Source organism: Bison bison, unplaced genomic scaffold (assembly GCF_000754665.1).
Source record: "Bison bison bison isolate TAMUID 2011002044 unplaced genomic scaffold, Bison_UMD1.0 scf7180017864285, whole genome shotgun sequence".
Lineage (NCBI taxonomy): Eukaryota > Metazoa > Chordata > Mammalia > Artiodactyla > Bovidae > Bison > Bison bison.
This window is the reverse complement of record NW_011494857.1, coordinates 2,035,140-2,047,965: the sequence shown is the minus strand read 5'-3', so window position 1 is coordinate 2,047,965 and position 12,826 is coordinate 2,035,140. Positions and strand designations below refer to the sequence as shown.

The following is a 12,826-nucleotide window of genomic DNA, read 5'->3' as shown; positions in this document are numbered from 1 at the left end:
CCCCCGCCCCAGCCCCATCCCCGGGGGCGGCCCGGGCGCATGGGGGCGCGGGTCGGGGCAGAGGTGCGCGGATCTCCGACCCGGGAGTGGGAGTGCTGCAGCGTCTCCAGGCTGCCCCGGGGGAGGGGCACGTGGCTCTGAAAGGGGGGGTCCCGAAACACCTGGGTGCACCCCAACCTCTCCCACCGATCCCCCGGGCGTGGGGATGGTTTACCCACTCCATGGCCCCTCTGGACTTCGGACTCCGCGGCTTCTCGAGGTCCCAGACATTATTCCTCTCCCCTGCAGCGCCTTGGGACCCCGGCATCTCATAACCGCCCCCCCACCTCCAAAAAAATTCCCATCCTCTCTGCAGCCGGGAGAGGCACTAAGGACTCCAACTCCCATCAGTCCCTGCAGTGCCTGGTCTATGAAGCCGCAGCAACGCGAGCGCAAGGCCTGCCGGGAATTGTAGTCTTTAAGCTTAACGGGAGCTGGGGGCCCGAAGGTGGGAAGGGGGTGGCCGGACCTCCCGGGCGTCGCCTGGGGTCGAGCAGCTGGCCCGAGTAGGACAAGATGTGAGGCTCGGGCTGAGCTTTTTCTCACGGCCACGGCCCCCAGATCCGGCCCCCCCTCCCACCACCTGGTTCTTGGGGACAGTTCCGCAGCCCCTTATCCACCCTACAACCCCCATGGGCTACCGCCAGCCGCCGCCTCCGCTGCCATCCAGGACAAGGCAGGGATAAGCGCAGGTGAGTCTTGACTATGCCCGTCCCAGAGTCCTGGCCTTCTGCAGCACCCCACAACACCTGTCCATCTGTGAGCCCTGATCTGTCCGTCCCTAATTTCCCCTGCACCCTCCTTCCAGTCTATCTCTGATGTCTAGCTCCAAACCATGTATCGCTACTCCCCCTTCTCCCCACAGCCACCTATTTCTCCCTGTCTTTTATGAACCCCCCCCCCAATCCAACCTTCCTTCTGCCCCCATGACTGTCTGCCCAGTCCTCCATCCACTGTATCCTTTTGTCCATCTGTGATTTCTGGCCATTGTTTTTCTGTCCTTTATTTCTGCACCCCATCCATTCTCCTGTCCACTATTTGTCTCTCGAAGATATTTCAGTCCACTCTCTTGCCTGGCACTTATCACTGCCCGCTTGGTCCATCCATCTCTCACACTCCCTTGAATTACACCCAGCTTATTCTTTATGGCTTGTCCATCCCAAGTCTCAATCCTTGACTTTCCCTCCGTCTGTCTGTTCATCTGTCCCTCTCTTCCAGGCCCCAGTTTGCCCTTCCCATTATCTCTGTCTCCCCTCCCCTTATCTCTCCCTCTCTCAACTTGGTCCTTATCTCTGCATCCTTCACCTTCATCTCTCCACAGCCAGCATCAGACAACCATCTCCTATCTCTCTACCCCCATCCATCTCCTTCTCACTCTCCCTCTCCTCTCCTTGTCTACACCTTCCTGTTCCCTGGACCTCCCAAGCCCTTTCCCACCCTGGGCCATTGCTCACGTTCCTCACGCTGTTTTGAATGGTTTTCCTCACTCCAGCCCCACTGCCCACTGTCCATGGCTGGCTCCGTCTCATCTTTCAGGTTTCAGGGAACTCCCCCGATGACCCACCTCCGGGTCCCTTTGTGACATATCCTTCTTTTAGGGCACTTCTCACAGTCTGAGGGCTGTGTGTTTATGTGTTTATGTGAGTGTGTTTGTTGATTTGTATGCTCCTTATGTCCTCTCATTGGACTGTGACACCAGGAAGCCAGGGACTGAGTGGGGCTTGTTCCCTGCTGGATCTGCAACAGCCCACACAGTGCCTCATGTGTAGTTGGTGCCCAGTGAATATCTGTTGTATGCGTGAAGGAGAAATGGCCATTCCATTGTCTCTCCATTCCTAAATTCTGTCCCTGCATCTGTGCAACCCTAATCTTTGTCTCCTTGTCTATCCAACCCTTTATTTGTGCATCCTGAATCTCTGCCCCTTGACTGGCCTTCCCAGTCTTTTCCTCCTTGTCCATTTCCTCCCAGTCTCTTCTCCCTTGTTCATTGCCCCCCCAATCTCCATCCCCTTGTCCCTCCACCCCCCAATCTCTGTCCCTTTGTCATTCCACTCCCAATCACTGCCCCTTGCCTATCCTCTTTCGTTCTCTTTCCACCCCTTATCCACCCCCTCTCTCTCCCCCATCCCATTCCCCATCTGTACCCTTGCCCAGCCCCTCCCAAGCACAGGACTCGCTGGCCACCATGTCAGGAGACTACGAGGATGACCTCTGCCGTCGGGCACTCATCCTGGTCTCAGACCTCTGTGCGCGGGTCCGAGATGCCGACACCAGTGACAGGTGCCAAGAGTTCAACGACCTTCGGATCAGAGGCTATCCCCGGGGCCCAGATGCAGGTCAGCACCCCCAGCCATGTTGGCCAGCCCTCTGCTTCCACCATAGGCAGAATTTTTAGAGATTTAGAGCAGCCTTGCTCAGCTTCCTGTGCCTTGTGGAGCCAGTCCCTCTTAGAGTCTTGCTTCCATCCTGCCTGTTGCTGATCCCCCTTACCTCTAATCTAAGGAGAAAGAGCTATGCGGTCCATTTGACCCACGGCCTTTTGAGTTTTGCCCTGCGGGCCTCCTATCCACCCTCCCCACCCCCACTCCACTGCTGCACACACCCCCTTCAAATGTCTTTGTGCATCTCACATAGTGCTTAGAAGCTCAGGCTCTAAATCAGTCTGTCTGACTTGTCTGGGTTCAAATCCCATCTCCCCCACTTATTAAATGCATGGGTTCTTCTGTACCTCAGTTTCCTCATCTGGAAAATGGGAATAATAAAAGTGACTACTCCATGGAGCAGCTCAGAGACTCAAATGATATAACACATGTGACTTGCTAAGAACAAGCTGGGCACACAGTGGGCATTCCATAAATGTTGAAATATCCTTACTGAGCACCGATTGTGTGCCAGGCAGTATGCAAGGTCCTTCACATATCTCATCAATTACTCATGATGACCCTTTGTGGTACATATAATCCCCATCTTCTCTTTTTTTAATTTTATTTAAAAATTTTTTAATTGAAGTACAGTTGATTTACAAAGATTCATGTATATGGCAAAGTGATTCAGATATAGGTAGATATTGATGCATATATTCTTTTTCAGATTCCTTTCCATTATATGTTATTATATGACACTGAATATAGTTATAATCCTTATTTTCAATGGGGGAAACTGAGGTTCAGATGGAGTGGTTGGTCCCCCAGCTAGCGAGCAGTAGGGTTCTGAGAGCTAGGGAATATCACGAGCGCCTTCGTCCAGATGAGAAACCTTCACAAAGCAGGAGTTGGGACGTTAGAATGACGGTCACACTGGCTGAGCACCAGGGCGGGGCTCAGCATCTTAAGTGCAGGGTGTCCAGGGGCTGGTGATAAGGGATGAGGCCCAGAGAGCTGCAGCAGCTCACTCGGGGTCTCACCGTCTGTATGCAGAAGAGCCCGACTGTGACCCCAGGAAGTCTAGCACACTACTGCAATTTGGCAAGCTGGGGGTGGGGTGTCTCAGGACCACCCTCAAATTCAGTGATTCCTAGGACTTTGACTTGGAGAGAGTCTGGGTCAGGCTAACAGTGGGGGATGGCATCTGTCCAACTTTTCTCCCCCTCCTCTTCCAAAACGACCCCTTTTGCTTAGTTCTTCCCATGTTCAGAAGGCTGGGGAGCCCTTGCTCTGGTTTCTAACAGGCCCCCAGAACTCTAAGTAGGTGCTGATCATTCCAAAACGGACACCCTAAGGGGCTGGAGTGGGGTGGGAAACTCAGAGTCCTGCCGCTGCCTGCACTGTGGCCCTGCAGGGTCACTTCCTGTCTCTCTGAGCCTCAGTTGCCTTATCCGTAATATAGGATCACTCACCCTCAGGTGGTATAGTGTCATGAGGATGAACATCAGGGGCCACTGACTTAGATCCACTGGGCAGTTCAGGACTGAAGCGCATCCCCTTGTCACCAAGCGCTCCCTGAACGGACAGGACACAGCGCTTCCACCCTGCTGTTCTTGCTGCCAATGCTTTGGTGACCTGCTCCTCCCCCGTGCACCCCATAACCCACCGTCTGTACAGAGCAGGAATTTCCCTTTGTGATCCACTTCATGGACACCCAAGAGTCAACCCCCAAACAAACTCACATTTCCTGGAAAAACCCTACTCCTGGCACCAATTACTGAATGAAGCTTCAGTTCAAGATCTGGGCTGTCCCGGGTTTCTCTGAAAGGCATATCAGCACACAGCAAGCATTCAGAGTGTGTTAGCGGTGGGGGTGACAGTGCTGGATGCAGATGGCAGTACTAGGATTTATCATCCTAACAAAAAGTCTGCCATTCGTGAATGAACCGCCAGTGAACCGCCAGTGGGTTCAATGAACCCAATGAACCGCCATTCACTGGGAAACACTGAATTGTGGTAGCCCAGTGGTGAAGTCAGTGGGCTCCGGAGCCAGGCGCTCCGGACTCAGATTCTGCCTCCTCCACTCCATCTACAGGACTTCGTGTCTGTGGTAACTTCATGTCTCTAGGTCTCAGTTTCCTTTTGTGAAAAGTACTAATGGGCATAATCATGTTGCCAAGCTCCTAGGGTGCCCGTGAGGCATAAGGAAGCTAATGTCTATAAAGCACAGTAACCTCTCAAGAAATGCTTGCTATTATCTTCCCCAGCTTCCTCTGCGAGCCATTCACTCCCTCCATTCTTTAAAACTGCTATGACAGGCAGAACGGAGTTTTCCCCATTGGACAAATGGAGCAGGTCAAGCTCAGAGAGGTGAAGATATATTCCGAAAGCCACACTGTGAGCTGGAATTTGAACCCTGACCTATCTAACTGTGCCATGCAGTCTCCCCTCTCTTTGATCACCTCTGAGCATTTGGGGGAAGCTTGGTTCTAAATTGGAGGATGTACCCACTTATAGGAGAGGCAATGCGATCAAGAGGATAAAAAAGGATGAAATCTGAAGACAGGCTGCTGGTTCCAATCCCAGATCTGTCATGGACTAGCTGTGTAGCCTTAAACAAGTCACCCAAACTCTCAGTTTCCCTGTCTTTAAAATGGGTAGATGGAGACACTGACGTTGCGTAGCCGTGGAGTCTACACTGAGTAGTATGTGTAATGTGTTTAGGACGGTGAGAGGCCAACACTGAAACTTAGCTTTTTGGGGGAGAGCAGTGGGAGGCTAAATTCCGACCCCACCCTGACCCCTGACATTTGTCCTCACTCTCTCCAGACATCTCCGTGAGCCTGCTGTCGGTCATCGTGACGTTCTGTGGCATTGTCCTTCTGGGTGTCTCCCTCTTCGTGTCGTGGAAGCTGTGCTGGGTGCCCTGGCGGGACAAGGGAGGCTCAACCGTGGGCGGTGGTCCCTTGCGCAAAGACCTAGGCCCCGGGGTCGGGCTGGCAGGCCTGGTAGGCGGTGGCGGGCACCACCTGGGGGCCGGCTTGGGTGGCCATCCCCTGCTGGGGGGCCCGCACCACCATGCCCACACGGCCCACCATCCGCCCTTCGCTGAGCTGCTGGAGCCGGGCAGCCTAGGGGGGTCTGACCCCCCTGAGCCCTCTTACTTGGACATGGACTCCTACCCAGAGGCCGCAGCTGCTGCAGTAGCCGCGGGGGTCAAACCGAGCCAGACATCTCCCGAGCTGCCCTCCGAGGGCGGGGCAGGCTCGGGGCTGCTCCTGCTGCCCCCCAGTGGTGGGGGCCTGCCCAGTGCCCAGTCGCATCAGCAGGTCACAAGCCTGGCACCCACCACCAGGTGAGACAGGCCACCAGGCTGGGGGCCCACTCTGAACTTCCTTTCCTCTTTAGTGTTGCCTTCCCATCTGCGACGCTCCTGAGTCCTGGGAAAGGAGGGAGCTTGGGGCATGGAGTCCTGGTTCCTGGAGAAAGACGAGGCTGGGGACCCAGACTCCTGAGTTTGAGGGAGGAGGGGGCTAGAGCTCTGAGCTCTTAAAACCAGCAGGAGGAAGATAGGGACAGGACTCAGAGATCAGGAAAGTGGGAGAGAATGGAGATTAGACCCCCAATTCCCTGCAGCACAGAGCAATTCATCACTGGTGGGACCTGCAGTTCACTGATCCATTGATCCTGATCCTATGCATGCATATTGAGTGCCTAATATGACCGAGACCTGAGCTGGGTGTTGGGAAAAAGTAGAGGTGAGCACTGCACACAGACCCTCATGCCACTCCCAGTCCAGGGGAAGTGGGTCCCCAGACCAGCTTGTCCTGAGCCAGCCAGGCCAGGGCTGCAGAAAGGCAGCCTAGGGGACACGGCGGGGACCGGATCACACAGGGTCTTGGATGCCAGATTGAGGGTCTGGAACGTTGTCCTGGGATGCTCGGGAGCCACGGAAGGCTTGAGCAGAGGAGGTCAGCTCTGGGTATAGAAAGACCTCTCTGGGGCCACACAGGGGACAGACTGGACGCCGAGAGTCCAGGCAGGAGAGGACAAGCCTGCGCTGAGATCACGGGGCGGCGGAGGCAGAGATGAGCTAGAGAGAGTCAGGGGCAGTGAGTTGGGGCTGGAACCGGGGCCTGACGGCTGCGGGTAGGAGGGGGTCGGAGGAGGTAAGGACAGCACCCAGGGGTCTGGCCTGGTGATCGGGTGGATGGTGGCGCTGTCAGAGGACCTAGGAAGAGGGGAGGGTTTGAGGGAGATCCTGAGCTTATCTGGGTCTTGTTGAACGGGAGGGACCTGGGGGAACATCTGGGGGAAACTGCCTTCTAGAAGGACTGTCTCAGGCCCCAGAGGTTCATCGGTGGTTCTCCTCCAGGTAGGGGCTGGTCAGGGGCTCATGGAAAATGTAGTCTGAGGTCTCTGGGGAAGCCCTCCAGAGGTTGATGGATACACTGGTTATGAAGAAACTGAGGCTCAGAGGGTGTTAATGACCTGCTCAAAGTCACTCTGGGAGCACTGATCAGTAGCTGGAGGCATCTCACCCCGCATCCCTTTTCATGGCTCCGTGCTCCCGACCCCCCTGCTTCTCCCAGCCCCATGCCTGCCTCTCAGTGCATCTGGCACTGCCCTGTCCAGTCATCACTAGGGGCCCCACCACATGGACTTCACCATGGGTGCAGTGGTTCATGCAGGAAAGGATGGATGAGCAGGGACCGTGGGGGTGGGAAAATTCAGGAGACGGGAGGGAAAGGGTTTGAGGGGAGAGAGGAGGTGAGGATGGCCCCAGGTATCTGTCCTGCAGGCTGAGGTGGATCGTAGGGGGCTGGGAGAGGGAGTGGGCTGGGGAGAAGGGAGCGAGCCCAGTGGGGAACACAAGAGGTATGTGGTGTCTCATGGGGCTGGGAGGCTGAACCTGGCTAGAGCCCAGGAGACACACTTAGCAGACAGAGGCTGCTGGTGGTCGTGGAAACCTGGGGCACAGATGAGCTTGTCCAGGGAAAGCATATGGGTGAGAAGGGAAGATGATGGCCAAGATGGTTAAGGATGGAGCTGTGGGCTTCCATAGTGTTCCACAAGCACAGAAAAGACAGTTGAGAGAGAAAGAACAGGCCAGGGGGAGCAATGGCCAGGCGGGAGAGGGTGAGGATGGGCCGGGGAAATTTGGAGAAGGGCAGATGGGGGTCGGATGGTCTGGGCTGTGTGAAGCCCCTGGGCTCCACAGAGAAGTTATTCAGGGTCACTCCTGGACGTCAGATGGAAGCTTTGAGAGGCTGGTGAGAGCCCAGGTCTGGGGTGGAGCTAGCTTAGAGAAGGGGATGGCCACCCCCCGCCCCCCGTACAGATGGGGAAACTGAGGCTCAGAGGATTCAAGCGCCCTGCCCAAGGTCACAGTGGGCAGAGGTGGGGGTCTGTGGGCGCCTGGCTGTGGGGCTTGAGGAGAAGGCCGGGAAGGGCCCCCCAGGTTTTCAGGTGCAGTCAGAGATCAGAGCCACTGACTCCATCTGTCTTCCTCACCCCCTACAGGTACCCCGCCCTACCCCGGCCCCTCACCCAGCAGACCCTGACCCCGCAGCCGGACCCGGGCAGTGAGGAGCGGCCGCCCGCCCTACCCTTACCCCTGCCGGGCGGAGAGGAAAAGGCCAAGCTCATCGGACAGATCAAGCCGGAGCTGTACCAGGGGACTGGACCCGGTGGCCGGCGGGGCGGCGGGGCCCCTGGCTCTGGGGAGGCCGGCGCGGGGGCGCCCTGTGGCCGCATCAGCTTCGCCCTGCGGTATCTCTACGGCTCCGACCAGCTGGTGGTGCGGATCCTGCAGGCCTTGGACCTCCCGGCCAAGGACTCCAATGGCTTCTCAGATCCCTACGTCAAGATCTACCTGCTGCCTGACCGCAAGAAGAAGTTTCAGACCAAGGTCTGGAGTGGAGGGCTGGACATCCGGGTCCCAGGGAGGGAGGGGCGGGGTCCGAGGGAGGAGGGGCCGGTGGGCATGGTGTCTGAATCCCTTCCTCGCCCGCCCCCTGCAGGTGCACAGGAAGACCCTGAACCCCGTCTTCAATGAGACGTTTCAGTTCTCGGTGCCGCTGGCTGAGTTGGCGCAGCGCAAACTGCACTTCAGCGTCTATGACTTTGACCGCTTCTCCCGGCACGATCTCATCGGCCAGGTGGTGCTGGACAACCTCCTGGAGCTGGCCGAGCAGCCCCCCGACCGCCCGCTGTGGAGGGACATCGTGGAGGGCGGCTCGGTCAGTGGCTCCCGCACCCCCTTCCCCAGGGGACCCAGGACCCCTCAGCTTGCCATCTCCTTGCCCCCCCTACTACTTCACACCCTCATAACTCCTGGATCCTGGAGTTTTCAACTTTATTTTACTGAAAGTTCTGCAAACGTACAAGCAGGAATGGAGAATGGTATAATGGGCTCCCGCTCCCCTTCTGCACTTAGTTAAATATTAACATCAGAACCAGGCTCCAGATTTCCCAACTTCTGACTCCACTTTGACATCTGATGGTAACCATGAAGAAAACTATAACAGACACCACCCGTTTTATCAAAACTCCAGGCTGTGACCCCATGACTTCTGCCCTCTGACCCCGGATTCCTGACCCTTCAATTTCCCAAGCCTAGAGTTCCCAGCTTTTGTTTGTTAAACTTCCTTCCCCTTTACAACCTCCTCATTTTTCAATTCCCAGTCTTCCTGAGACGCCTCCCCCAGCCCCTCTGATCTCTAAACATTTTGTTTCAAAGCCCTGACCCTCAAGCTCTCTAATTTAATCGAATCCTCTGTGTCTTCATGGTCTCCACCGGAACCCTGATAGTGTGATTCGCTAGAGCCTCACACTGGAATCCCCGACGTCCTGACATCTCCCCAGTGCCCCCGACATCCCCACTGGCCCCTTCCTCCTGTCTTACAGCCTCGTTCTCCTGTACATCCAATCCTTCCCCGAACCCAGTTCCTAGGTCTTTGTTTGGGTGTCCCGACCCCTTCCGCACCCCGAACTTCGCACCCTCCCAACTCCTCAGCCCTCTCAGTTCCAGTCCGTGGGTTTCCCAACATTCCAGCTCTCTGTTGATCTGGGGAAGCTGTGTGTGAGTGGGGAGGGGTGTAAGCCCTGTCCTCATATCTTGAGAGGGCTGGTTTTGCTCATATCTTGAGAGGGCTGGTTTTGCCCACCCGATGGCCTGACTCAAGCTCCTTCCCGTCTCTGAGCCTCCATTTTCCCATACATACAAGGACACGGTTGAACCAGGCATGTGTGGCTCTTCCTAAGGTCCCCTTCACCTGGGGGGACCACAGCCCGCTTGCTCTGTCCCCCAAGCTCAGGCTCTGAGAACTACCTGACTAGTTGTGGGGTCCTGGCCCTGCTCCCTGTTGTTCCCCGAGGCCACCCTGCTCAAGGGCTCCCTTCTGCATCCATCCTTGTCTCCTGCATCACCTCACATTTTCTCTTCTCCTCCTGATCGCTCCAGGCCTAGGTGGTCACACAGGGGCCAGCATCATGGGGACGCCTGGGGGGAGTCTTTGCACAGGGCGGCAGGGAGTCTGGGAGCATGTGGGAAGAGGTGACAGCTAAGCTGAGGCTTGATGACTGAGAAGCGACAGGGAGGGTGGGTATTCTTGCTGAGGACACAGCCGGGGCAGAGCCTCAGGGGAGCCAGTGGGGAGTCTAGGGACCTGGGCTCCGGCTGCGTGGGTTGGGGGTGAGGCACTGAGATGAGGCTGAAGACCAGGGCAGCCAGGGCGTAGGGCCCCTAGCCCTGGCCGCCGCTCCAGGTCCTTCTGCGTGTGTCGAGGCAGGGGATCTGCCTCCCTTGTAACCTCATGCTGGCTCTTGTCTGTCTCCTGCCCCAAGATTGACCTCTCTGTGTGTCTTTTCTCACCTCTCTAGACCTCTATCCCACCTCTCTGGATCTCTGTCCCTTCTCCATGTAGGTCTCTGCCTCTATTCCTCTCTCTCCTCCTGCACCCCCCTCCCCCACCTTTTCCCCTCCCCTCTCATTCTGGGTCTCTGTCACTCGCTGGGTCTCCATATGTGTTAGTCACTTCAGTCGTGTCGGACTCTTTGCAACCCCATGGACTGTAGCCCACGAGGCTCCTCTGTCCATGGGATTCTCCAGGCAGGAATACGGGAGTGGGTTGCCATTCCCTTCTCCAGGGGATCTTCCCGACCCAGGGAAGCCGAGTCTCCTGCATTGCAGGCAGATTCTTTACTGTCTGCACCAGGGATTGCCACACCAACCCCCCGCCCGCCCCACTCTGCTCTGGGTCTTTCTGACTCTAGAATTCTGTGGATCTGTCGTTCTGACTCTCTCTGGGCGTTTGCATCTCTGTCTCAGCCGATTTCTCACAGCGTTCTCTCTGCCTCCCTCTTTCTGTCCTTCTCCCCTCCCCCCCCACGCCTCTTCCAGTTTTCCCCGCAGAACAAATAGGCTTTGACGGTGGTGGGCCGCTGTGGCCGGGGAGTTTACCAGGTATTGGCCCGGAGTCAGATTGTTAAGTGGATCGGAAACCTGAGCCCTGGAAATCAGGCAGGAGAGCTGGAGGCTGGAGATGGGGAAGTCAGGGAGAGGCTGGGGGGAAGGCTGAGACAGAGCACCGCTGGCCCCCTTTCCCCACTGCAGGAAAAGGCAGATCTTGGGGAGCTCAACTTCTCACTCTGCTACCTCCCCACGGCCGGCCGCCTCACCGTGACTATCATCAAAGCCTCTAACCTCAAAGCGATGGACCTCACCGGCTTCTCAGGTGGGTTCCGGAAAGGCGCCGGCTTCTGAGGGGCGGGGAGGGGGGTGAGACTCCTGGGTCTGAGCGAGGAGGGGGCTGGAAGCCCAGACTCCACAGAGTCCTGAGAGAGGACGGGAGGGGGTCCAGACCCCCTAAGTCTGGGAGAAGAGAGTCTGGGATCTGGGCTCCTGGATCTGAGGGGCTAGGAGAGAAAAGGTTGGCGAACCAAACGCTTGGGTTTGGGAGAAAGGTCTGGGGTCCGTGATGGGGTCCGAGGGCCGAAGACCCGGTTCAGCGCCCTCCCTTCACGCCCGCCCCCAGACCCCTATGTGAAGGCCTCTCTGATCAGCGAGGGGCGGCGTCTGAAGAAGCGGAAAACCTCCATCAAGAAGAACACGCTGAACCCCACGTACAACGAGGCGCTGGTGTTCGACGTGGCCCCTGAGAGCGTGGAGAACGTGGGGCTCAGCATCGCGGTGGTGGACTACGACTGGTGAGGCGGGGGGCGGGGTGAGAGCGGGGTGTGGAGCCCGGCCTGCCGGCCTCTGGGGTGCTCACCGGCCCCCACCCGTGACCTCCAGCATCGGGCACAACGAGGTGATCGGCGTGTGCCGCGTGGGTCCCGACGCCGCCGACCCCCACGGCCGCGAGCACTGGGCCGAGATGCTGGCCAACCCACGCAAGCCCGTGGAGCACTGGCATCAGCTGGTGGAGGTGAGTGGGGCACCACGCTCCCCTTCATTCGCGCAACCCCTCATGTCTTTATGGGCTGCTCAGTCACAGGTTCGAATCCCCGCTCTGCCCTCTTTAGCGGTATGACTTAGAGCAAGTTCCTTGATCTCTCTGTGCCACCAGTTTCCCCAGCTGGGAAATGGGGCCGTTAGAAGCGTCTATTGTTAGGACAGATGTGAAGATGCAGTGAGTTAATGCAGGACTAAGTGTCCGCCTCTTAGTAAATAGTCAGCTACTCTTATTATTACCCATGATATGAAGTCCCAAATAAAAGGGGAAAAAAATACCTCGATGATAAAATAGAGCAGGGCTTTCTTCATTTGTTGTTTAAAGCAGCCTGTGAAAATTGGTGGACTGTGGTTTACTGGGTAAGGATCAACAATTTTTCTTTTGAAATGAATAAGAAAATAAAATTGAAATAGAACAGAACAGAAATTTTCACAGGGCAGGAAACCAAGGATTGTGGTATTAATTTATTTTTTCCCTGGGGGTTGCGGTCCAAAATGTTTGAGAGTCTGGGGGGGAAAGGGAATCTGGAGGGGAGTTGGGGGGGTGCCCTTTCAATTAGGGAGTCCTGGAGGGCTTCTCGGCAGAGGCATAGAGGTTGAGAAGAAATGGCTTAGGTAAAGAAGCTTGTAGGAAGAGGGTAAGGCTGCCAGTTCCTCCAAATCATCTAGAAGAGGGGCGTCAGTGGTGAGCCTGGAGCAGAGAAAGAAGGGGATGGGAAGACCCCAGGAGGCCTTGGGGGTCACGGGAGAACCAGCTTGACAATTTTTAAATTAAAAATTTAAGATCACTTAAGGTCCTTAATTGGTCAAGAGAAATTTTCAAGCATTCTCTCATTTGAATCCAAGAAAAGCAAAGAAGTAACTTTCAAAACTATTGATGACTACTGTCACTAAAGCCAAGAAAGTAAGAGTATACTAAATTCTTACAGGGTAAAATTAAAACATTTAAGATAGTATGAATTTCAGT

General features: G+C 56.2%; 1 protein-coding gene across 1 annotated transcript in view; it reads left to right on the top strand.

Moving 5' to 3' along the window:
* Positions 1 to 72: 72 nt before the first annotated feature.
* The window catches only part of SYT3 (synaptotagmin III), a 14,542-nt gene continuing 1,788 nt past the window's right edge, over positions 73 to 12,826 (top strand). Inside the window, exons 1-8 of the mRNA XM_010849660.1 lie at positions 73 to 731; positions 2,194 to 2,375; positions 5,232 to 5,757; positions 7,926 to 8,313; positions 8,426 to 8,644; positions 11,020 to 11,140; positions 11,441 to 11,612; positions 11,701 to 11,833. Coding sequence (XP_010847962.1) covers positions 2,225 to 2,375; positions 5,232 to 5,757; positions 7,926 to 8,313; positions 8,426 to 8,644; positions 11,020 to 11,140; positions 11,441 to 11,612; positions 11,701 to 11,833 — 1,710 coding nt within the window. The 5' untranslated portion in view covers positions 73 to 731; positions 2,194 to 2,224. The remainder of the gene's footprint in view (positions 732 to 2,193; positions 2,376 to 5,231; positions 5,758 to 7,925; positions 8,314 to 8,425; positions 8,645 to 11,019; positions 11,141 to 11,440; positions 11,613 to 11,700; positions 11,834 to 12,826) is intronic.